The 24,722-nt window shown below is 39.2% G+C and overlaps 2 protein-coding genes across 2 annotated transcripts; one reads left to right on the top strand and one right to left on the bottom strand.

The window, feature by feature from the left end:
• The first annotated feature begins 5,083 nt into the window (after window positions 1–5,083).
• Window positions 5,084–10,232, top strand: LOC137885347 (ferroptosis suppressor protein 1-like). Its single transcript, XM_068727575.1, has 8 exons — window positions 5,084–5,258; window positions 6,720–6,835; window positions 7,021–7,140; window positions 7,257–7,349; window positions 8,109–8,217; window positions 8,306–8,458; window positions 9,217–9,417; window positions 9,860–10,232. Exons 1-8 carry the CDS (start codon window positions 5,084–5,086, stop codon window positions 10,009–10,011), a joined length of 1,119 nt encoding a protein of 372 aa, XP_068583676.1. The 3' UTR covers window positions 10,012–10,232.
• Window positions 10,233–17,675: 7,443 nt separating this feature from the next.
• LOC137885368 (lactose-binding lectin l-2-like) lies at window positions 17,676–18,765 on the bottom strand. Its single transcript, XM_068727599.1, has 2 exons — window positions 18,712–18,765; window positions 17,676–18,377 (listed from the first exon to the last, which is right to left on the bottom strand). The coding sequence occupies exon 2, from the start codon at window positions 18,256–18,258 to the stop codon at window positions 17,779–17,781; it is 480 nt and encodes a 159-aa protein (XP_068583700.1). The 5' UTR covers window positions 18,259–18,377; window positions 18,712–18,765; the 3' UTR covers window positions 17,676–17,778.
• Between the last annotated feature and the right edge of the window lie 5,957 nt (window positions 18,766–24,722).

A 24,722-nucleotide genomic window follows, 5' to 3' on the forward strand; every position in this document is an offset into this window, starting at 1 on the left:
GCTGCAGCACTCAGTTCAAAGATCAGCTGCATCATTTTTATATGACTTTATATGATACACTGGAACAAACCTGAGAACATGAAGCTCCTCCTCACTGACAACATCAACACTCCAACACTGTTACTTTAAAAGAGGACATGAATTCACCTCCAGAGTTGTAAATGAAGCCAGCAGGAAGGTTTCATGTTGTAGACCTGTGAGAGATCAAATCCATCAGTGGTTCTGCTCCATGTAAACCACAGAAATATGGACCATTGCTGTCTTCATGTATTTGTTAAAGTGATGACATTTAGTCATTCAGACAGAGGAGACTTTTACATGGACCTTACAGCTTCATTCAGACATGAACATTTATGGAAAGAAACTCAATGAGAGAGAGAACAACAGTGAATTGCCTCTGTGATAAAGTGTCTTCTTCCTCTGCAAGGATGTTATATATATATATATATATATATATATATATATATATATATATATATATATATATATATATATATATATAAAACATCCTTATAGATTGCGCACCTAACACGGTTGTCCCTCCTGTAATGATTAGGTTCCTCTCTCAGGTGTCGGGACAATATCGTCGGTCTTTTATCTCACCCTGTAGCTTAATCGTTAGGATTTCAGAATTATTGTCTTCTTAAGAGTCTTTTACGGTGAAGCCCTAGGCGCTCTTAATGGGATGTAACCCTAACACCCTTTATGTAATAGTTATGTACATCGTCTATACTTTACTATTGCCTATTGTGAACATCTCACCAGTTATGACTAACACTGACATGTCTTCACCCAGGGAACTTAAGCTCTTCTGATTGCGTCAGTCGTCACTTCTTATCACACCATTTATGGACAGGGGAAGAGGGTTAAATTGTTTTAAAGAACCAGAATACTTTATTTGGCTTCAGACACTTACAAATGGTAAGGCTGTGTTTTTATTCAAGTTTCTCACATAACAATCACATACTGCAATCTCAAGTCAATGAAACAGTCTCTGTGCTACAAAGACTAAGTCTAACACTCCTGCTCTGAAGGGGTCTTTCCTCTCTGCTCTGCTGTCTTCCTGCATGTTTTTTACAGGCTCTCACAGTCAGCTCTCTGACATTCCTGCTTTTTTGGGGGTCTATCTTTCCTCTTCCTCATGCTTCCCTCTCTGATAGCAGAAGGGTCTTCTGTCCTCCTATAAGTGGGTAAGACAGCAAACGGGTCTTCGTGTCTATTGACGAAGTCTATCCCATTCTCTTGTTGGGGAAAAGCCCAAACTCACTTCTCAGGGGGTAATGTCCCTAAGTCTGGTTGGGGGAAAAAAGCCCAATATCACTTAGTTTTTCTGCTGCTTCTATGCTCCTCTCTGAGGCTAGTACCTCCTTCAGGTTCATGTGTCACTCACAGGAGTCCTCCTCTTTCTAAGTCACACACAGAATGTAACTGGTTGTAACTGGTTTGGTCCTGTTAAGAAGAGGAAGGATACTTTTTGAGTGACTATTTTATATAAGGCGTCTATGCAGTTTATATGGTTAATCACTTCTATTGTGAATTAAAACAGTTTATATGTTTAATCACCTCTATCAAGAAATAAAACAGTATAAATGTTTAATGGTTATACTTTGAATCAAAAAGGTTACAGGTTATAATAGATATACTTTTATGCGTTCATACTTTTCTATGATCTCTCAACTATATATATACATATATGTATATGTATATACATATATATATGTATATATATATATACATATGTATATATATATATATACATATATATATGTATATATACATATATATATGTATATATATATACATATATATATATATATATATATAGTATGTGGGTTGCACCCATGAAAAATTTGCCAAATCTTCTCAAACAGCTTATTCTGCCATTTACTCTTGTTTGGTGGATTGGATGATTGCAGTCTGAAGAAATAAGACATATTGGCAACTTAATTTATTCATTTCACAATCAGGAGCCTCAGTAGCATGTGGAAGAACCATACACAGCCACAGCAGCCTGGCATCTCCTCCTCATGCTGGTCACCAGCCTGGTCACACACTGCTGTGGGATGGCATCCCATTCTTCAAAAAGCATTTGTCGCAAGTCAGCCAACTTTGTGTTGGTCACTCTGGCACGAACAGCTGATCCCACAAGTGTTCAATGGGGTTGAGGTCAGGCCATTCCATCCTCTCCACTCCCAGATTCTGGAGGTAGTCTCTGATGAACCCCGCTCTGTGGGGGCGAGCGTTGTCTTCTTGGAGGATGGAGTTCGGTCCCAGACTGTGGAGATATGGGATTGTCACTGGTTGCAGAATCTCATCTGGATATCTCTCTGCATTGAGATTACCTCCAATGATGACATGGGGTACCAGAAGCTCAAAACAAGAGTCAATAGCAACAGCAGAATAAGCTGTTTGGCAGAGAAGATTTGCATGTTCCTTACAAATGTGGCTCCATTTAAAAGGGAAAAAAACAGGCTTTCCAACGGTACAAGATTTATGCCAAGACGCATCGTTACAACAAAGAAATAATCTACCAAACACAAATTTCCTTACTTTTTGTGCTATGCTTATATATACAGACACATAAAATAAAGTCGATATTCTATCAGAAAAACATTCATTTGCAGCCATTCACGCTTATAATTAGCAAATTAATGGTTTGTTTGAAGGATTGTTTTTAATGACAAAAATGAGGAAATTATGAATGTGTTATAATGTATTTTGAGCCGACTATAACTTTAATTTTCTCAAAATCTGTTGAGTGAAATCAAATGTAATTTCACATAAATATAATCAGGGTCGTCCTGAACAAGAAGCGTTTGAGAGGTTCAGCTAACCTCTGAAGAAAAGATTTTATGACAGATAATATGAATACTTCTGGTCAAAAGTTACAAAATAAGACATCATAGGCAGGATATTCCTGGTGTAAAATCACAGTTTTTTTTTAATTTTAATATAATATTACAAAATGAATTCACTCCTCTTACTTTGGGTTAAAAAGCTGATAGTTTTATGGGTCCAACATTTTTTTATAAATAAGGTTTATTGGAAACAACTGTGTAATTAATGACCAATTAATAACAGAGAATAAAAAAGTATGTAAGAATATTATTCCACGTACACTTTTTCTTTATTTCACAAAATAAGCCACATTTCACATTTCAAGTATTTATTTTGTTCAAACCCAAACCAACAGTGTGAACATGTTGGTCAACAGTGGAGGTGAAACATTTAGTCGATCCACAGAAAATTAATCTGCATTTATGTTTTAATAAAACAACAAACGAGACAAACGGCTTCAGTTTTAGTTCAAATATATAAAAGTTAGTTTCAATCCTCTGAGATAATAAAGTGAATATATTTGAGTTTTGGACGGTTGGCTGCACAAAGCAAGATATTTAAATAAATCAAGTTGCAATCTGGAAAACTGTAATGAACATTTTTCAATATTTTCTGACAATAACTAACAGATGACCAATCGCTCACTTAAAGTGAAACATAAAGTCATATTTATAGTCGTAACTAAATGATAGACTCACTCATCTTATAACAGTTTTATATCAGTTTTATAACAGTGATGATGTGACATGAAATAATCAGCTGAGTGGAGACACTCACACTTTATTATTTAGTAATAAACTATTTAAAGGAAGACAGATTTTTTTTCAACAGAAAGAAACAATAAAAACACAAACTTCATGACACTTTTAATGTGTTGATGTTGTTTAAAGAGATTTTTCATTATTATGGAAACACATTTATTTAAGAAAACCAAATAAAAATAAAAATAACTTTAAGTGTTAAGAGTAGATATAATGTTAAAATAGATAAATGTGATATTTTACTTCATCACATTTAAATAAATCTTTAATCAAAGTTTTTTAAATTAACTTTACGAGAGCTTTCAACCACATCTCATGAGCTTCTTCACTGGGAAGAGTTTATTTTAAAGTGGTTTGAAGTAAAGATTTATAAGTATTTAAATATATGTTTTTGTACATGTGTTGTCTTACAGTTCACATGTGAATATATGAGTGACTTTTCACATGTGACATGTTTTAAATTTGATGCTTTTAAAAGAAAAGAACAAAAAGAAAGAGTAGTTCACAAGAAGAAGATAAAAATAAATCAGTGTTCAGATTACAGAAAAATAGATTATAAACTTAAAAAATATAAAATTAAAGTAATCAATAACAGAGTTAATTAAAATGAATTAAATAACATTTTATTTCATTAATATCTCATGTAAAAACGTATTTTGTTTCATATTGTTTCAAACATATTGTCACTTTAGCATGTTTGATGTGTACATTTGTAAAGGTTTCTTTTCCTATAGCATCTGAAGGCACCATAAAAGCCCGCCCCTGAGGAGCTGTGATTGGTGGAGAGCTGATGTCGTCAGAGGAGCAAAAAACAAGAAGCAGAGAACCAGGAGGACAGATTAAATAAACCAGCAGAGATCAACCACCAAACATTTCTACCTGCTTCAGGTGAGGTCACTTCCTGCTGCAGGTGAGGTTACTTCCTGTTTGTGTTTTGAGACTCGTGACTGACAGAGAGACAACAGCTGATTAACGCTGTGAGTGTGAAGCAACAGCAACACGATGAGGCAACGACAACTCTTTACTTCAGGAAACTACAGTATACTGCAGTATATATATATAGTATATATATATATATATATATATATATATATATAGTATAAATATATATGTATATAGTATATATATATATATATATATAGTATAAATATATATATAGTATATATATACACATATATATATATATATATATATATATATATATATATATATACATATATATATATATATATATATATATATATATATATATATATATATAATTGCTTTACACCATATTTTTTACTCTTTTACTTTTTACTCATTATGAAGGAAACACATTTAGATGGAGTGAAGTGTGGAAGGAGACACTTTCACCAACAGGTCGGTTAATGTGATTGATGGAGCTAGTGATATTTACATTATTTTAATAATTCACTTTATTATTGAATGACTGTGTGTGTATATGTGTGTGTGTGTGTGTGTGTGTGTGTGTGCGCACAGAGATGGGGGGTCAGGCCTCGTCAGTGGAGGGCGTCCATGTTGTGGTTGTTGGCGGTGGATTCGGGGGCATCGCGGCGTCTCAGCATCTGAAATCTGGAGGACTAAACTTCACACTGATCGACATGAGAGACGCTTTTCATCACAACGTGGCGGCGCTCAGAGTGTCTGTACAACCAGGTACAGTTCCTCTTATTTTATCAACATGTTTTTGTTTGTTTGTTGTTTTTTCAAATCTTTGATTATTAAGTTTTGTTTCTATTTAATGAGTTTTACTTAATTCCATTTTTGTTTACTTTAATTTTTGTTTTACTTTGGTGGCCATGATCAATTCAGTTATTTTTTTGTTTATTTAATTTATTAGACTTTTACTTTGATGTCTATGGCAATTTAATATATATTTATATATTTTTTTATGATCACTTTATTTTGTGTTTTACTTTTTATTTTATAAGAATTCTATTTAATTTATGTATTTAATTGTTAGTGGTTTTATGTTATATTTTAGTTTATTGTGCTCATAAATTTAATTGAATAAGAACATTTACTGTATTTGTTTTGTTTCATTTATAATTGTTTTTAGAGGTTTTTAGAATACATTTGTTTTTGTTGCAATTTTTCAAAAAATATGTTTAGGATTTTGTTGCTTTTTTTTTTTCATTTAAACATTTGACACATTCTTCCAAAATAGATCTATAATTAGTATTTTTCTTATTGTTATTGTGATTATCACTATAATTATTGTTTTTATTGTTACTATAAATGTTATTTATTTTGCACCTTTCATGTACGTATGGGTCTGGCCCCAACATATATAGAGGATATATTGACCCCCTATGAGTCAGCTGGCAGCCTAAGATCCTCTGGTGGGGCCCTTCTGGCTGTTCCAAAGTCGAGGCTGAAAACTTAAGGTGACCGTGTTTTTTCCATCAGGGCCCCTCGGCTTTGGAACGAGCTGCCTGAGGAGATAAGGCTCTCAGAATCAGTAATCTCTTTTAAATCACTTCTTAAAACACATGTTTACAGACTGGCTTTTATGTGATGTTGTCGCTTTCCTGTTCTAATTCTTTTTTCTTTTCATTTGTTGATTTTACTAAATGATTTTAATAAATGCAGTTGCACTCGATTGTTCGGTCCCTATTTTGCGGGTTAGGGTTTGTTGGCGGGATTCGGAGGCTTTCGGCTGTTTTTGTTGATCCGCTCGGGCGGGAGCAGTTTGAGTGGCTCGGCTGGTGTTGCGGGTGGTTTCTGCGGGTTCAGTGCCGCTTTCGTTGACTGCTGCGGTCTCTGAGTTGTTCGGTCCCTTCATGGCGGGTGTCTTTGGTGCTTGGTGGAGCGCCCTTTTGCTGTTGTGGCCTGGTGCGGGCGTGGGTTGTGGCGGGGCGCCGGGTTCTAGCGGCGTTCCTGGTGGGATTAGCCCATTAGTCCCGGGGTGGGTTTATTTTTAACGTATCCAACGGTCTCACTGAGCTTTCTGTTGTTATTGCCTTGCTTTTGCTGCTTTGACTGGTGCTAAGGTGCTATATAAATTAAGTTATTATTATTATTATTATGATACACATTAATATAAAATATATTAACAGTGCACTCTGACATCATCAGAGTGTGACCCTTGACCTTTGACCCTGTGTCGCCCTGTAGGCTTCGCCCAGAGGACCTTCATCCCGTATGCCGAGACCTTCGGAGACAGTTTTGTTCAGGGACGAGTTCAGAGAGTCGACACCGACAGACAGACGGTCGTCCTGGAGGAAGGGAGGGTGAGGATGTATATATAAATATATAAACATATATACAGTATATATGTACGTGTGAACACAAGCAGGAGGTTTTTTTACATCATACTTAGACAAACAACAATTCGTATGATATTTCAACATAATGCAGCAGACCCTCCTCATATCCTGGATTCACCACAGTCCAGTTTGTCCCCTGTGTGCTGCAGGAGATCCAGTACTCCCACCTCATCCTGTGTACTGGAACTGATGGAGCGTTCCTCGGGAAGTTCAACAACGTGGCGTCGCACCAGACCGCCGTCCAGATGTACGAGGACTTCGTCAAGCAGGTAGTAACTCTGAGAGGTCTGAGAGATCTGCAGAGACAGAGGAGCTCCTCACCACCCACTGTGTGTGTGTGTGTGTGTGTGTGTGTGTGTGTGTGTGTGTGTGTGTGTGTGTTCAGGTCCAGGCTGCCGACTCAGTGTTGGTGGTTGGAGGAGGGTCGACCGGTGTGGAGATGGCTGCTGAGATCAAGACAGAGTATCCAGACAAGAAGGTAGCGACGATCGAAGTATGTAAATGTAGTTAAAGTAAAAGTAAAGGAACACTTCATCCTTCAGTTTATCACAAACATTCAACATCAACACATAAAGAAACACTTCATCCTTCAGTTTATCACAAACATTCAACATCAACACATAAAGAAACACTTCATCCTTCAGTTTATCACAAACATTCAACATCAACACATAAAGAAACACTTCATCCTTCAGTTTATCACAAACATTCAACATCAACACATAAAGAAACACTTCATCCTTCAGTTTATCACAAACATTCAGCATCAACACATAAAGAAACACTTCATCCTTCAGTTTATCACAAACATTCAACACATAAAGAAACACTTCATCCTTCAGTTTATCACAAACATTCAACATCAACACCAAGGAAACACTTCATCCTTCAGTTTATCACAAACATTCAACATCAACACATTAAGGAACATTTCATCCTTCAGTTTATCACAAACATTCAACATCAACACATAAAGAAACACTTCATCCTTCAGTTTATCACAAACATTCAACATCAACACATTAAGGAACACTTCATCCTTCAGTTTATCACAAACATTCAACATCAACACATTAAGGAAACACTTCATCTTTCAGTAAAAAGTACAATAAGCTAGTATGACATGTACTACCACTTTTTCCAGTCATTGTACTTGTACCTTTACTGTTTACTGCTTCCTGTGTACACAGTGTGTACTCTTGTAGAGAAGAGTTTTTAAGAGCACCCTCTTGTTCAGGTGGTTCTGATCCACTCCAGGATAGTGCTGGCTGACCCGGAGCTGCTGCCCAGCATCAGACAGCAGGCCAAGGAGGTTCTTCTGGAGAAAGGAGTGGAGCTGCTGCTGGGTACTGGACCTGATGCAGACCTGCAGACCAGGTGTTCGGTACGGATCGGGTTCTGTCCAGGGTTCTGAACCTGCTGTGTGTGTTTCAGGTGAGAAAGTGTCCAACCTGTCGGAGCTGCAGCTCAATGTGACCCAGAGGAACTCAGTGGTGACCACAGAGAGAGGAACAAATCTGACCTCAGATCTGATCATCTGCTGCACCGGACTCAAGGTCAACTCTGCCGCCTTCGGCTCCAGCTTCTGTGAGCACACACACACACACACACACACACACACACACACACACACACACACACACACACACACACACACGCAGCATCATCGGTTACCAGTAGTGGAGGAAGTATTCAGAACCTTTACTGCTGTAAAACAAATACTCTGTTCCAGTAAAAGTACTTATACTATATTGTAAAAATACTATGTTACAGCAAAAGTACTAATACTACATAGTAAAAATACTCTGTTACAGTAAAAGTACTAATATCACACTGTGATTAACTTTAACATTATTAACATTTGTACATCTGTAACCAGCAAATGTTTTTACAAGAAAAATTAGTTTAACCATCAACAAATCTGTTGATACATTTATTGATTGAGGAACTACTTTATTATTTGTATTAAAGGACTCATGGTTCCAGCTGTACTTGTTTAAACTGTTGGGAAGTTTAATTTAGAACTAAACATCATACTTCTAATAATGATAATAATAAATAACTAATAAAACATTCTGTAAAACTAATTGGCATGAAAAGAAAAGACGAGAGTGAAGTACAAGTACCTTGAATGTGTACTTAAGTACAGTACAGTACAGTCTCATATTTGTCTGTGGAGTGCAGTTTGATGTCGAGGCCACTAGAGGGCAGTGTGTGTTCATGTTTCCATCAATACGGATCAGAGTGATCCGTAAAAGCAGCTCTTGGGATTATTGTACTTCAGCCTCCAATCACAGTCAGTTAATCGATCGGTGTGTTGATCAGCGGTCTGTTCCCGTCGACAGCCGGCTGTCTGGCCGATAACGGAGCTCTGAAGGTGAACGATCACCTGCAGGTTCCAGGTTTCTCCAACGTCTTCGCTGTCGGCGACTGCGCCGACGTCAACGAGCCCAAGATGGCGTACCACGCGGGGCTGCACGCCGCCGTCGCCGTGGGCAACATCGCCAACAGTTTGAGCGGGAAGAAGCTGACCTCATATCACACAGGTACACACTCACCTGTCTGTGTGTAGTTGCTCGCCAGTTCGTTACATTGCCTTTCCGTGATTTTAGTTGCATGTCCACTGTTTTCGTTGCTCGTCTGCGGTTTTAGTTGCATGTCTGTAGTTTTAGTTGCCTGTTTGTGTTTTTAGTTGCCCGTCTGTGGTTTTAGTTACTTGTCTGCCGTTTTAGTTGCCCGTCTGTTATTAGTTGCCCATTTGTGTTTTTAGTTGCTTGTTTGTGTTTTTAGTTGCCTTTCTGTGGTTTTAGTTGCCTGTTTGTGTTTTTAGTTGCCTTTCTGTGGTTTTAGTTGCCTGTTTGTGTTTTTAGTTGCCTTTCTGTGGTTTTAGTTGCCTGTTTGTGTTTTTAGTTGCTTGTTTGTGTTTTTAGTTGCCTGTTTGGTTGTTGTCTGTGTTGGTGGTCGACTGACGGTGTTGCTGGTTGCTAGGTAACGTCACCATGTTGCTGGCGATGGGTCGTGACGACGGCGTGGGTCAGTTTAACGGGTTGAAGTTGCCTCGTTGCCTCGTTGCCCTGGGGAAGAGTCGAGACCTGCTGCTGTGGAAGAGCTGGAGGGAGATGCAACAGCAGCAACCCTGACACACACACACACACACACACACACACACACACACACACACACACACACACACACTCTTCTTGGTGCTCCTATACTTGTGAGGACCTTCAGTCAGTTTGTATACAAAACAAAGTGTCTTTAAAGTTTCACTGACTCAACTAAATGTTTCAGATGCTTTTTAATAATCTGTTTTATAATAATGTTTCTCTGAGCTGATGCTAAGCTACTTCAAAATGCTAAATAAATGTAGATTATTTAAACATGGACCAACAGGATGTGAAGAATCTAAACGTTCATTATTTACACGTTTCAGCTGGAAAAAATATTAAAAGAAAACATGAAGCACATATTTATAAACAGCTTCTTCATTATGTAATGTCAAAACAAGAAATACAAATATTTTAACCCTGAAGATCTTTTTCTTCTGATCTCATTCATCAACAGTCCAAACAGAAAACCTTCATCATCGTCATCATCAGACAGCTTTCATTTGGCTCGTTAATCAAACAGCTTCTCCCGCTGAGCGTCAAGTCAAACTTTCACGATCACACACTAATAACAATAATTATAATAACAGTAATAATAAATATAATAATGATAATAGATTAATCCGGTTTGTGAGGAAGAAGTTTCTCAGCTACAACTTCTAGAAAAACAAAAGTCAAACTCTCTGTGGTGCAAAACATTAAACGTACAAACTCATAAATATTCAGCATGTGATTGATATTAATAAAAGTAAACATTAGGGAAACAACACGCGTGTTTGGAGACTTCTCCGTCCACCGATTGGCTGCCATCAGACGTCAAAATAAATACTGATCAATAAATAAATAGATTTGGTTTCTCAGCTGTAACTTCTGAATGTAAACGGAGTCTGAACCGATTTCAAAACTTCTCACGTCGGACGAACAAAAAGAAAAAACAGAAATTGAACTGATCGTCGATTGATTAGCTCATTTATTTCGGTTTCTCAGTAAACTGAACCTTTGTGTTTTAGAGGACACTTTAAACGCTAAATGATCCATTTGTTTAAAAAAAGGGGGGAAACTCCTCAGAAGCACCAAAAAGAAAACTCATCAAACTGTGGAGCAGATCAATAAAATCTAATAATCGAGCCTCCAAAAGTAAAAAAAAATCACAACTGTCACATTTGACAAAGACTCATTTTAAAGTGAGAAACTCTTTGAATCTCTTCATGTGGACGAAAGTGACTCAAAGAGTTTCTGCTGCAGCCTCACCGATCCGGAACCAGTGAAACCAGTACGAGCAGAGTGGGAGCGGCTGGCTGAGGAAACCAGAACGTTTAAAAAAAACTCAAATTCAAATGTCGTATATCAGGGGTCACTAGTAGGCGGACCGCGGTTCGGATCCGGACCCAGACGCTGTTGTATCCGGACCCAGGACCTAAAACCGATGGATAATTGAGAATTATTACATTTTGATGGAGGGCCTATATTTTAACCGGCGCAGCTTTTCCAGCCTTTACGGCATTTGTTCAGCGGCGTAAATCACATCACGTGATGCAGCTCAGCCAATCAAATATGGGTATTCTGACAAGTTTTCTGACTGAGTGAGATGTAAACACACGGGGGAGACGAGGAAAGAGAACGAAGAGAATTATTACGTGAGTCAGAGAAGTTATTTCACAGGACGTTCTCCAAAGAGAGAGAAGTGGTCAGAGAGACCAGAGAGACCAGAGTCTTTAACCAACAATGAACAGACTCTTATGGGTTCATTCTTCACACGGACAGTTTAAAACCAGTGTGTCTCATATGTTCAGAGACCGCGACGATTATTAAGAGCGGTATTGTGAAGCGCCACTATGAGACAAAGCACAACTCTTTTGAGCAAACGTACCCACTCACATCTGAAATGAAGACACAGAAAATAAACCTAAGAGCTCAATATGATCAGAATCCTAACACATGAATTCATTGACCTACTATGATGTTAACAGAGATAATGGAGCTGAAACAAGTAGATTAAGTCCATGCTCACAGATTTCTCTTGTTAGAAGATGAGAAAAGTATAATATTGTGGCTTTTTTGATTGACATCACTTCACACCTGAATGAACTGAATTTAAAGCTGCAGAGCAATTCAGTGAAATACATTTTTCTAAAATGAATTTCTTAATTTTAACTTAATCAGGTGAAATGATTTTGTAACTATGCACCATCTCCTCTAAAATTCTATCTGAAATTAGACAAATTGTCTCATGAATGTGATTTGAAGTTAGCTCATACATGAATTTTGAAGGGCTTTAATTTTGAAATGCTACATCAGAATGTCCTGGTTCTCTCTGAGTGACACCTTGAGGTGCTCTGCTATTAAGATGCACATTTTTCAAAAGCTTTCTGTTTTGTCAGTTATTCTTTAATCCAGCCCTTATTTTACTTGAAATGAGAAGAACATTTATTTTTGTATTTCTATGTATTATTTATAATCCATCCACTTAAATGAATTGAAAACTGAGAATAATAATTGTTAAAATATAATTGATGTGTACTTTCTTTATTTGATTTGACAGTTATTGGCTACACAGAGACGTTGTTACTACTACTAGGCTTCTTGGCACTAAATAGCGCAAGTTAGATATTATTGTGATGTTCTGGACCTTTGCCCGAGGAGATTTTCTCAATTTGGACCTTTTGGAATGTTAATTGAATACCCCTGACTTAGACCATACTGACATTACTGACATAGTAATACCATAAAGGAGAGATTCATAGATGATAAAGGGATGACACATAACTCCCTCTAAAAACCCTGTGTAACCTTTTATGAGCCTCTGGTGGAAGAATAGTCGGGTGACATAAAGAGGACATTTGTAAATGTTTGACAAACGGCCCAACAATGAGAATCTCTCTTTAACATAGACCTGACTACAGCAGCTTTCTGTTATTATTAGTTTAAAAGAGGAATGCTAAAGGTTTAAATAGATAAAGATCACAACTTAGAAATATCAATTATCATCATTCAAAGTAAAACCTTCAGTTGTAGCAACAAACCAAGCCAGTCCTCGTACTTCACCGACAGTGATCATTCATAATGTAAAACGTCTCGTTTTGATTCAGTCCAAAGTGAGAAATAATTCTTGACACTAAAGCTGAAATAAACAGTTGTAGGTTTAACTTCCTTTCACACATTTTTCTACATTAATCTTCCAAGTCATGCACTGTTGATACATATACCTTTAAAATATATGTAGAAAAGTCTAGTTTTTATTCAGTACAAAGTGAGAACAATTATTTTTGAACCTTTGAACCATTTCAGAAGTTTGAACACTGAAAGGTTGTGAGCTTGTTATCACTCTTCCCAGCATGCTTTGCGTTTGGTTCAAATTCTCCAGAGTCGTGTTCTCACTAACTTGGGTAAAGTTATAATGGAGGGTCGTTATGTTCTTTTTGATGAGTCTCTATGATGAGAAGGAAAACATTGTAAACAGTTGAGCTAAATTCTTTGTCCCCTGATCCAGATGTGGATGTGACTGTTAGCAGTACAGGAGAAGTCCAGTCTAGTGACTGTGTGATGTGAAGTAATCCAACATTCAGCCCTGAACATGCTTCACTACTGAAAACTGAACACAAGAGGAAAACATGTCTCACATGATCCTGACACTAAAGCTGAACTAAACAGTTGGAGGTTTAACTTCATTTCACGAGTTTTTCTACATTCAACTTTCAATTCACTGTTGATATAAAGCTTTAGGAAATCAAGGAACACAACGGACTATTGAGAAAAGGTTCAAAGTTGCTTTATGTGAACAGAAGAATTGATAGAATCTCATAGTTTGTAAAAAAAAAAAAAAAAAAAAGGTTCAAATAGTTTTTAAATATCAAATAATCTTGTATTTTCTCTTTCGGAATTCTCTGACAAGACAAAATAAAACATGACTAATTTGAACTGATCATTTGCCTGTTTGTGAGTGTTAATAAACAGTGGCGGGCATTTTGACACATAACATAATGGGTGTTATGTTTTCCACAATAATAAAAGGTTTAATTAATCATAAAGATGTGAATCGTACCACCTTAACAGAAGAAACAACACAGGAGAGTCAGAAGGTGTCAAGAGAGCTCAGTCAGTCCACATCTACAAAGTCCTGACAAGAGAACTAATAGACAACAAATGAAAGCAGCTGTGTGATTGAACCAGACTTCACTAAATAAACCAAAGGCTCATAAATAACAACAGATTACCAGTCTAAGAAGTTTAGAACCCAGAAAAGGTTAACAGGCTTTTTAAACCTCATCACACCTACATTGAAGTGTCATGTTGCACCTTTGTTATTGAAATGTTGGAGACAAAAGTAGTTCCAGAAACGTATTAATTTTATTCTTCAAATAAAGAAAATGTGCCATATTGAGATCCACTTTTAAGCTACTCAGCTCAACATACTGTCTTGTTATGAAGCGTTAGAACAAGCATAACTTCTTTATATTTGAATCACAGATTGTGAATATAAGTTATTGTATCATGCAATCTGTTGACATGAAAAGCATCAACTGCGCATGACTGTGGATGATACAAACTCATACTGAGCACACAGATGTTTAAAGATACAAGATAAAGTATTAATCATTATTGAAATAAGGTTTTAGGTAAATCGTACAAATACTGATCAGCCTTAAACATTGCAGCTGCAGGTTTTTTTCATCATCAGATGCCGCTTGATCACCCTGATGACGTCACGTTTGTAAAAACCCAAACCTCTCTGAACCAATAGCTCTCTCGTCGGGTGCGGTGGCGCGCTCCTGTAATCCAAGTTACCGGGAGGCTGAGGCTGGAGGACCGTTTGAGCTCAGGAGCTCTGAGCTGCAGCGGACTATGAAGATCGGGTGTCCGCACTAAGTTCGGTATCGATATGGTGCTCCTGGGGGAGCCCGGGACCACCAAGTCGTCTAAGGAGGGGTGCACCGACCCAGGTCGGAGACGGAGCAGGTCAAAGCCTCCGTGCCGCTCAGTAGTGGGATCGCGCCTGTGAAAAGACGCTGTAGTCCAGCCTGAGTAACACAGCGGGACCCAGTCTTTTCACACTCGTTCTACTGCTGATACATGTTACATGTTACAGCAGCTTCACCACTGCTTCTTTATATTCCAGTTCACATGAAAACACTCAGAAACCAGTTGTGTTTGTTTGTCCTACAGCGCCTCCACCTGGAGGAGAGCATCAATCACAGCAGTCAGTGCAGCGCCACAGATCCAGCAAAGTAACGGGGCTTTCTTCATCACATTCAATGAAGTTGATGGAGAGATGAATAGTCACAAACAAACACTTTTATCTTTGTTTTTCTGTTCAGATAACGGAAATATGTTCATAATAATTCTTCAAGTTTTAACAATCTGCATCACAAACATTTAAAAATGTGTTTTTCTATCTTGTTGTAAGTTTGTTGTTGTCATTGAGTGATTATTATATCAGCCTTAAATATGAACAGTAGTTGTGAAACAATACAGAGAGCTCATGGTTCAGTAGCACATGCATTATGGGGAATTGCATATTGATATAAAGAAGCCATGCACCTGAAATATTCAGCCTCAATCTTTATACGACCTCTTACATTTCAATCATCTCATTTCCTCACTTCATCATGTTTTCCTCATCTTCACCAGAGACAAGACTCCTGCTGTATTTTCATGTTTTGTAGTTGCTGTAATCTGGACTTTATCACATCAATTGTCCAACAGGATCCACAATCAAGGCTCATGTTCAGAGGGATGTCTCTGCTGGGTTGTTGTGAGGTGATGTTTGATCCAAACTCTTGCATGAACATGTGTCTTCATCAGACACAGGGATGGATCTGACGTTGCGGTTGGGAGCGTGTCGATGCAGGACGTCAGAAAGGTATGACTACAAGTATTTCATAAACTCAAAGTAAAGGATACTAAATACAAACAAACACATTACTGTCAGTCAACCAGAGTCATATTTAATCATTTATTAATAAAGAGTTCTGTAACACATTATATGAAGGTCATGTCTATAATGCTTCATAAGCACAATCACAACACATTATAATGTATCTATGAAGCTTCATTTCAAGGCATCCTATAGGATAATCTCATCATCAAGTCATCACATGTAGCACCTGCATTAACTTGACACCTGTGAGACCAAATCTAAAGAAACTAGAAGGTCTTGAAGAAGTTTGTCTTCCTGGTTGGTTTCAGTAGAGATTCTGGCTCTTTCTCTGATCTTGTCAGAACAATCAGTCTATTGATAAGGAAACTTGTCTTTTTGGAACTCCATTGATTTTGTATTAAAGCCAATTTCAATTCTTCACAATCCGTGTTAAAGGAAGACCTTCTTTCAGTGGTCTTAGATTCAAACTGCTTGCAGTCATCAGAGTGTTCTTGTCAGTGGGTTTAGTGGGAACACTGGTTAGTAGTTTTTTCACCATTTTTCATTAATTTAACATCTAAAAAGTTGATTGATCCAGAACTGAAATTTGTGTCAAACTATTCAAATACATTTTGAATTCTTCCAGCTTTTCTGACTCACCGCTGAACTCAAGACAAATATCATTACAGATCAGCCCCGAACTGTGATGTCATGACCACAGTGGTTATTGTGTTAAATACAATCCATTTGAAAAAAAGACTCATCAAAATCACAGTACATTTGTGAAAATCATCTCAGTTCTCTTGACCACAAAATCTACAGACATTTGGTTCACATCAATGGACAGAAAGTATCTCGAAGCATTTTCAGGTGGTCCTCATGAACAGGATGAATCCACATCTATGGTTACTAGTAAATCCTTGTCATCAACAATGAGAGCGCTGCTCTTCAGCAGCATGCCAGTGGTGTCTTGTATGTAGGAGGGCAAAGCGTTCTCCAGGTTCTTCATGTGTGAGTCCACAAAGATCTGAGACCCGAGATGAATCCTCATCCTCAAGTTCAACTGTTACTTTTTAGTTTGGATACAACTTGTTGCATTTCTTATTTCAACCACAAGATGGTGTCATGGTATTTCACACACACACACACACACACACACACACACACACACACACACACACACACACACACACACACGTTTGATCACCAGTGATGTGATTCTATTATAGGATGCCTTGTGTGAACATGTTTTTGGAAATGTATAAAAAGTGGTTTGTAACTTAGACTTCTTGCTCGGCCCCTGAAGGTCAAACCTCCACCTGCAGCCTCTGCCAGCGACCTGCAGGTGTTGTTGAACGCTGCACCTTCAGGAGCGCTCTGGTGTTTGCTTTTCTATAGATTATAATGCTGAAGATTATCCTAGTATCAAACAATGGGCCGGAGCTAAAACAGAGAGGAGAAAGACAAACTTTATAGACTATCCCTCCATGATCCAGGCACTTCGCTCAATGGGCAAGTGATTGATCATATATCCATAAAGAAGTTGTCATTCCCTTTTGCCCTGAGATTTTATTTGGGTAAAAGCTCTAAACTCTATTGATACCACAAATGTTAACCAGCAAACAATCCCTTGTATTCATTATTAGAGTCATAAGAAAAGGACATTTTCTATCCATATGGTCAACAGTTAGATTCTTAAATCTTTCTATGGCTAAATGAAGGAAAAAAAAAAAAAAAAAAAAAAATATGTATTCAAAATGTTTATAATGATTTCCTTTGACCCATCATTTAAATGACCTGCGTTAGTGTCAAACAGCCATGAAAATGAAGATTCATGAAATTACTTCTGCGCACACTTGTGTATCTTTATTGTTCAGGCTTAATGCATAACAGAGCACAGGCGGAAAGTCACAGAGTTCAAGCAGACATTACCTTTTTAGTTACTAAGGACAAATTGTGCGAGATGCACAAACAAAATGTAATTTATGAGAACATGGTTCATCATTCCATTTAATTTCTGGGCCAAAGTTTGTGTGAACACAGTGCTCCTTTCCTGCAACGTTGTTTGGTTCTCCTCCATGCCAAAAGACAAAGTTGGCTGAAGACCCATCAGACCACATCCATGTTCTTTCTTTGTGGATGTCACTGAGTCCGATCCAGGTCCACTGGTCAGAGTTCTCGATCAGGGATTTGACAAAATTCTGTTCCTCCAGACTGTGGATTGACACCAGGTTGGCTCCCTCTCTGACACAGTAGATCTCTGCATCAGCCCAGGTCATGTCTGTGGAGACGTACTTGTAGCAGCGTCCGTTGAAGCCGTTCCACGTTGTGGTACAGGTGCCATCCTGTAGCTTCACTTGATGGCCATCAGAAGGACACACAGCACCCAGAGCCAGACCAAAGACGAAGAGGAACAGCAGCATGTTGGCGTCTCTGTCACAGGATGAGGGTTGTGTTGGTTGGAGTTGATCTGCACCGTTGGATGGGATCGAGACAGAGGACAGGCCGCTTTCTTACAGAGGCTTCAGAGAGGTCGTTTTCACTGTTGGCATAATATTAGAATTGGTCAGCTGAACAACTTCAGCAACCACCCAGTATCTGAACACAAGCCGAAATAAGACCACAAGCTGACTTGGATAGGTCACATTAAAGCTATAACTAATATAAATAATTTTTCTAGGTTTTTGTTTTTAAATTCCTCAAGACCCCCTCAAACTGTCAGGGTTTAGGCAAAAAAAAATGTCCAAAACAAAACTTGCAGGGATCAAAATCCAAGGAAAACAAGGAATGGGCAAAACCCCAAAAGGTAATTATAAAACAAACAAGAGGGATACATCCATGAAAGAGCAGAGGAAGGAGCAAAACAAGGGACATACGATTAAATAGCTCAGCAGAGCAGGTCACAGAACAGATGAATCAACACTGACACGAGGGACACACAGGGTTTAAATACACTAGGGAGGTGCAGGTGATTAGACACAGGAGGATTCAATCAGGGGCGGGGCAGACAATCACGTTCTTTCTTTCTTTTTTGAGGTTTATTGGCGGTTGGCAAACAATGAATTGGTGCATTACTGCCACCAACTGGTATGGAGTGTGGATCAGGATGTCTAGTACTTATTTCAAAATTTAAATTTAAAGAAAAGAAAAAAGAAACAAAACAAAACAAAAAACAAAAATAAAACAACCGGCTCATATTTTCTTAATAATAGTAATTAATCTAAGATATTGAAATAATACTTGATAACACTCACTTCTTTTGCAGAATATCCACTATATCCAACCGTACCTTCATCTTGCCGAGGTCTCCAATCAGCTGCCCTCTTTCCTGCTCATATTTCTGACATTACACAATAACATGTTCTATTGTTTCGTCTTGCCCACAATAGTCGCATTTTTCTGTTTTGTGTTTACCTATTTTTTGAAGCATACTGTTTGGGCCAGTGTGTCCAAATCTACTGTAAGCCTTGATATCACCGTTTCCTCTCTCCTGTTCCTTCCTGCACATCTCATTTCTCCCACTTTCCTCTGAACTTGGTAAAGCCATCGTCCTTTCCTGTCTTCTTCCCATTGCTTCTGCCACCTTTCCTTCAAACTCTGTTTACTTCTTGTTTCTGATTTACTGAAGCAGACTGCAACATTAGTGCAGCTTTTTTTTGTGGCCTCTTTTGCAGCTTTATCTGCCATTTCATTTCCAGCATTTCCCCTGTGTACACTCGAGTGTGTACTTACAGGGTTTCTATTTGTCTACCATGTGTTTGCATCCTATTTCTGTCCGTTCCTCTGCCCGGTGGTCACGTAGACATTGGGTCACTCCCAGGTGCCGTGACCCCACTAACTTCATCTATCCTACTCTCTCAGCTCATGGCGAGCAAGTGGTGGCGGGGGGGCTCTGGAATTGCCAGTCGGCAATGCCGAAAGCTGAGTTCATCTCAGGCTACGCTTCCTTGCTCTCCCTTAACTTTCTTGCTCTAACTGAGACCTGGATCACACCAGAAAACACCACCACACCCGCAGCTCTGTCAGATGTGTTCTCTTTCTCTCACACTCCCAGAGCTGCGAGGCGGGGTGGTGGTACTGGCCTGCTAATTTCCCCAAAATGGAAATACTCTCTTGTCTCTGTTCCTCAGTTCTCCCCGTCCTCTTTCGAATTTCATGCTCTGCAAGCTCACCATTGTTGTTGTGTATCGCCCACCAGGGCCTCTTGGTGAGTTCCTGGAGGAGCTCAACACATTAGTCTCGCACTTCCATGACGATGGCTCGGCGCTCATCCTGCTCGGCGACTTCAACATCCAGAATGATAAGCTTGAGCCTCTTCTTTCCTTCCTCTCCTCCTTTGACCTTTACCACTTTTCTTCTCCTCCTACCCACAAGACCGGCAACCAGCTGGATCTTATCTTCACTAGGCACTGTTCTACTGCTAACCTCTCCGTCACTCCCCTCCAGCTCTCTGACCACTATTTCATGTCCTACTCCCTCTCCTCTCTCCCATCACTTCCTCCACCTACCCACATGGTTTCTACCCGTAGTCATCTCCGCTCCCTCTCCCCTGCCGATCGTTCCTCTTCTGTTACCTCTGCTCTCCCTGACCCTGAATCCTTCTCTCTCCTACCCCCTGATACTGCTACTGATCTTCTCCTCGGCACCCTTTCCTCTTATTTGGACAACCTCTGTCCCTTCACCTCCAGGCCTGCACATATTAATAAAGTAGAGAATAAATGTAAAAAAGTATTAAATATAATGAGGTGTTTGGTGGGAAGTGAATGGGGGGCAGATATAACTGCTTTGAAAGCCATATACAGAGGATTAATTAGGTCTATATTAGATTATGGTTGTGTGGTGTATGGATCAGCAGCAAGCACATCTCTCAAAAAACTGGATACTATTCAATGTCAGGCGATGAGAATATGCACCGGTGCCTTTAAAACAGCCCCAACATCTCCCTCGGGATTCGCATGTCTGCTCTCCTCTGTCGGTCTGTTGATCTATTTCTGTTCTGTCTCCTTGTCCTCTGTGTTTCAGGAGTTTGAACGCTCCACGGTGGACACGGAGGGAGCCAAGGTGCTGGCTGCCATCTTGGCCGGACAACTACCAGAGCTGAAAGGCAATAAGTGGGTCAGACTTGTTAATATTGTTGAACCTGACTGAGCCCTGTCTGTTGTGTGACAGAAGTCAGAATCACTGCTTTCATCATCTTGTAACTAAAGCACTTCATGTTTGTGGAAGGGTTTCTCTTGTGTAGGAGGTCTAGTTTTATTTACATTTTCTTCCCAAAGAAGTAAAAACCCTTTGTATTATTTTCAATATAATCCTGTGTGTGAGGGCCGAGGCATTGTCCTCCATGCCTGAGAAGCTGTAGGGTCGCTGTAGTGGTCAACAGCGCTAACATGGAACTGGATCTGGTGAGGCAGTGTGTGGACCGAGCCCTGGTGCTGGACGACCGGGTCAGCAAGTTCTCTGTGCAGTTGGGAGAATGGCCAGGAGACATGGCTAAGCTGCTGGACTTCCTGTCCAGAGAGGACGTCAGGTACAGAGCCAACACCCGTCCATTTAAAGATCTTTCGCGCCGTCGTCTCATGCCGAGGTCCGACCTGCTTGACCTTTATTCTACCCTCTATGTCACTTTGAATTCTTCGCCGTCTCTGCCTTTTTCCTCCCAGGTTGTTGGACGTCTGCCATCGGAGACAAAGTGAGAAGTCAGACCTCTTCAAGGCGAAGGTAGGCGACTCATCTCTCTTCTTCGTCTTTTTGTCCTCCTCTTCAATCAGCTCATCTGCTTCTCCATCACTGCCATGGAACTTATGGCTTTGAGTTAGCAGGACAAAATGTAGTGACTCAGAGGCCCAATAATACAAATCAAGTGAAATATAGAGATATATATGCTGTTTTCTGTAGATCCGGGAAGAACCTACGCTTACACTGCAAGAAATACTGGTCCCACTTTCTAATAAGGCACCCTTCATAAAGTTGTAACTAATGGATTTCTCAATAATTTAAAAATAATGTATTAATGCTTCATAGATCAGTTATAATCCATCAAAAAAGAACTAATTTTGGGTTGCCAGGTTGTTAATAAATCTCTGACTGGTTGGACCAGTATCTGGAAAAGGGCTCCAGACCACAATCCATATATCAGTAACTTATTTACAACTGCATAAGTTATGGTTCAAAGCCCTATATAATATTTATAACTGCAGACTAGATGGCCTATTTCAAAGTGAGTATTTATTAATGGATTATAAATATTTATAACTGCATTAATACAAAATATAAAATATAAACACTATCAACAATTTACGTATTTACCATAATAAAGACATTAGTTACAGCTCTTAAAACCTTTTCAAAGAGGGCCATATTGTTGTATTCATTGTAAATAATTTAGCCTGGTATAAGGTTTTAATGTGGGACTCTTTAACAATTGATAGAGGAAATATTCTCCCTGTTACAAATAAAAAGTTTCATTCATAAACACTAAAACACACCCTTTGCTATATTCAGTGTTGTCAGAGGTTTTACCGCGTCATTCTGACTTGGTCTGGTGTGACCAGCGGCTCATGTTGGCTAATGTTAGCTCGTGTTAGCAAACTCCGGCTACAGTATTGCTGAGTCAGTTTGTAGACTTTGTGACTCAGCACGTGCTACCGGAAGGCTTTAGCGTTAGCATTTTAGCTTTGGCAGCTGTTCAGCAAAAGTTACACAGCGTCACTTTATCTCTTATTTTCCCTCGAAACAAATGGAAAGAAGCTGCCGCTGGACGACTCCATGATTCATGAATCTCCTCCAACCAATTGTGTTTCTCTTGATAACGAGAATTGCCTCGTTCCATCTTGCTTTAAACAAACAAAACCCAATGAAACTGTTAAATTGCCTCCGAAGAAAGCCGTCTCTTTGTCTCCTGGTTCGTCGTCGTATCGTCTGCGCTCCACACTGACAAATTGGCTCCGTGCTGTTAATTCACCAGCCGTGTCAAAAGGTGAAAGGTGTTGCATAATTAACCGCTCGCTGACCGATATACTAGTGTGTGTGATGTCTAGTGAATACTATTCATATTACTTCTATTACTACTTATGCTGCTGCTGCTCTTGAATCACGGCACCCTGTAATTACGGTAAAGTGGTGAGGCCGCGTTCAGAAGATGAATATAGTTCTTATGTTTTAATCACAGAGCATGATTTATCCGCTGTAGATGCAGGCTTACAAACCCGTAAACCAACAGCATAAAAGATGTGTTTCAATCCATATTGTTTTTCAACTGTTGTATATATTTCTGTATTTATACTGTCCGAGATGGTAGAGTCAAATCCAAAGTAGGCGTTCTCCAAATAAAAATGGTCAAATTCTACGTCTTGTTCTGATGGTTTTCTGAAGAACAACTTCTTTCTCCGGATGGTTGGTGTCATTTCTCGTGGGTGAAAGTGAGGCAAGGTGTGAAATGAAGTTGTTTCTACGCTGCCCGTCGCTGATTAATGGCTGAAGACTCTAGTGGAGACTGGTCTTTTTAAGACGGGCTCATGCTCTTAGGTTCATGAGCAGAGGACATCATGACCCATCATGCCTAAATCATAATTACAGTCTATTTTAATAATATAGACAAGGATACCAAACACATATTATCAGAAACAATACTACTGCTTATATCACGTAAAGGTTCTGCCTGATTACTGAACTGGACTCGTTTGGCCACAATTGTGATTATTCGATTACAAGATGATCTGTTTTTGTCACGAGTGCAGCTGTTCCTGCTGAGTTACAGACACAATAAATTATTTCCTAAAAATGGACTTTAAAAATTGGAGGGGTCCGATACTGCTTTCTGAAAAAGTGTAACTGTAATCTGTAAATTAGGCCCTTGGTCTGCACTAAGTCCAGTATGGATGTGGTTCTCCTGGGGGAGCCCAGGATTACCAGGTCCTCTATGGTGGGGAGCACCGGCCCAGGTCTGAGACGGAGCAGGTCAAAACCTCCGTGGTGCTCAGTAGTGGATCACACCTGTGAGTAGACAACACGCTCTCACTCCCAACTCAAATACCCACGCTTGGTCAGCGGCCCTAAGCTTCAAACTCGGACGGCGTGTCAGCTTCTACTCGTTACATGCACGTGTCTTTTCAAAATAAAAATCTTCACAGGAAGTCAGGAATAGGCATCAAAACCCTTTGAACAGGCTTAGAAAAAGAGCCTGGTTGACGTTAACAACTGGTGTCACTACCGAGTGACTATCAGCTCACATGACGGGGGACAAACGAGTCACGTGACCAGTCGTTAGTGTCTAATGTCTCACATAACTAATGGCCGATGTAAAATATGTGAATATAATCTTTTAGTTTTGTACGGGACTCAAACAAGCTCTGTGTTTATTGAACCCGTTGACCCCCCTCACAGCTGACCACCCTGTGTGGACTATCTCACTCTTTAGACCACGTCAGTTGCTCCGACCATAACGGTTTTGACTTGATGGGCCTTTTTACACAGAAGACAATGACTGACGGCTCTCTGGGACACTTGAACACAACACAGCCATGTTAATGTTGTCAGTAACACCTGTGCTTTTCCTACTAACATCAGACACTGTGGGCACTCAACATGTCTGCTGTGAAAAAGCTCTTTGGCTCTTTAGAAAGTGAGTTAAGTAGATCATTAAAAAGAATCACGAGTCTCTAGTTTTACAACGAGCCATCAGGTTTGCAGATATGAATGCTAGGAGGTCATTAATGCAGTTTTAGAAGATTGTTAAAAACTATTGACGTTGTATTCTGCAGTTCTTTATCTAACATTATCTTACAAATGATAATTTCATCAGCTGCTCCACAGATGACCATGAGTGTCGGTAGTTCGGCCCTCTTTCTTCTGAGGAGAGCAAACAGCGCTGAGGAAATATTGAGTTTGA

The sequence above is a fragment of the Cebidichthys violaceus genome, unplaced genomic scaffold (genome assembly GCF_023349555.1).
Source record: "Cebidichthys violaceus isolate CVI_PGR_0920_01 unplaced genomic scaffold, fCebVio1.0.p SCAF_10, whole genome shotgun sequence".
In the NCBI taxonomy this organism is placed as follows: domain Eukaryota; kingdom Metazoa; phylum Chordata; class Actinopteri; order Perciformes; family Stichaeidae; genus Cebidichthys; species Cebidichthys violaceus.